At 60.7% G+C, this 1,194-nt stretch overlaps 1 protein-coding gene across 1 annotated transcript; it reads left to right on the forward strand.

Moving 5' to 3' along the window:
- Positions 1-271: 271 nt before the first annotated feature.
- On the forward strand, positions 272-624 carry GNI_188040 (hypothetical protein; the record flags this gene model as incomplete). Its single annotated transcript, XM_011135340.1, has 1 exon — positions 272-624. A coding segment is annotated over one exon (353 nt), but the record flags the coding sequence as incomplete, so codon positions are not given.
- Between the last annotated feature and the right edge of the window lie 570 nt (positions 625-1,194).

The following is a 1,194-nucleotide window of genomic DNA, read 5'->3' on the forward strand; positions in this document are numbered from 1 at the left end:
GTGGTAAACTGGAGGTAGGAGCAGTGACGGCAGTAGGTAAAGGTTTCGCGCGGACAGTGGCGGTTGACGGGACGGCTTGCGTCGGGAAGTCAACGTTGCTGTCCCGGATGAAGGACGAAGGATACGCCGTGGTCGTGGGAGACTACGCGGAGGATTGCGGGAGGCACCCGCTATTCCGGGGCAAGGCCCAGGATAAATTCCTGGAATTAGCTTATTTTAGTTATCAGTGGGGGAAGCTGTGGCCGAACCACGTCCACGACCGGGGTCCGTCATGGCCGGCGAGCGTACCCTGGAGGAGGCCCGGAGGGTCATCCGGGAAACGCCAGCGGGTGTCTGGGCACCCCTGTCCAGCATCCGGACTATTATCTTATTGGAGGATGACGCGGAGGAAGCCGTCGCACGGATGCGACGGCGCGCAAACGGTATCGATACCATGTCGACCCGATACGTGGTGGTGCAGAACGAGGTGTTCGCAACGCTGGCCGAGCGCGTCGGGGCGTGCGTGCTCCACCACCGGAAGGGGCAAGACATGGGAGAGTGGGCCGCGGAGGTGCGCGCGTGCATTGTGCAGGTAGGCGCCGGTTCCGGGGGGAGGGATAATATGAAGGACGACGAAAATGTAAGGTAAGAACCGGGCACCCACGGGCACGACGCGGAAACCCCGGGAAACGGCAGTTAATTAAGGTGCCGCCCGGGGGCCGGGTCCGCGTGGTCGGCATCAAGGTTATTATCGGTAGTTAGAATGGGGGTTTTTGGGAAAGGGGGATTTTTAGAAAAAACGTAGGAGTAACTGTAGACGATGCGAGAGTTTGTAATGATCTCAAATTACATGGCGACAGCTACTGGATCCATCCATGCGTGGATGGGTCTGGTTACCAACACCCTCGAGAGGAGGCTGTACCAGGGCGTCATCATCGTGATGGCCCTCTGGATCGCGAAGGCCTACCTCGGGAGGCTGACAAGGAGCGCGGGCCGGGGGGCTAAGCCGGTCACGGCCCTCCTCGGAGTGCCCGTCGCGTGGGCCATGTGGTCCATGGGACTGCGGGTGGACGCCACGGTGCGCCACTTCGTGGCTACCACCGTCACCACCATGTGCGCGCAGATGGTGACGGGGGCCATATGGTCAATTTTCGGCAAAAAGAGTAAAAAAGGGGCACGGGCCGATCCACCCCCAATGGAGATGTGGGCGCGGAT

This window comes from Gregarina niphandrodes, assembly GCF_000223845.1.
Source record: "Gregarina niphandrodes unplaced genomic scaffold scaffold00078, whole genome shotgun sequence".
NCBI lineage: Eukaryota > Apicomplexa > Conoidasida > Eugregarinorida > Gregarinidae > Gregarina > Gregarina niphandrodes.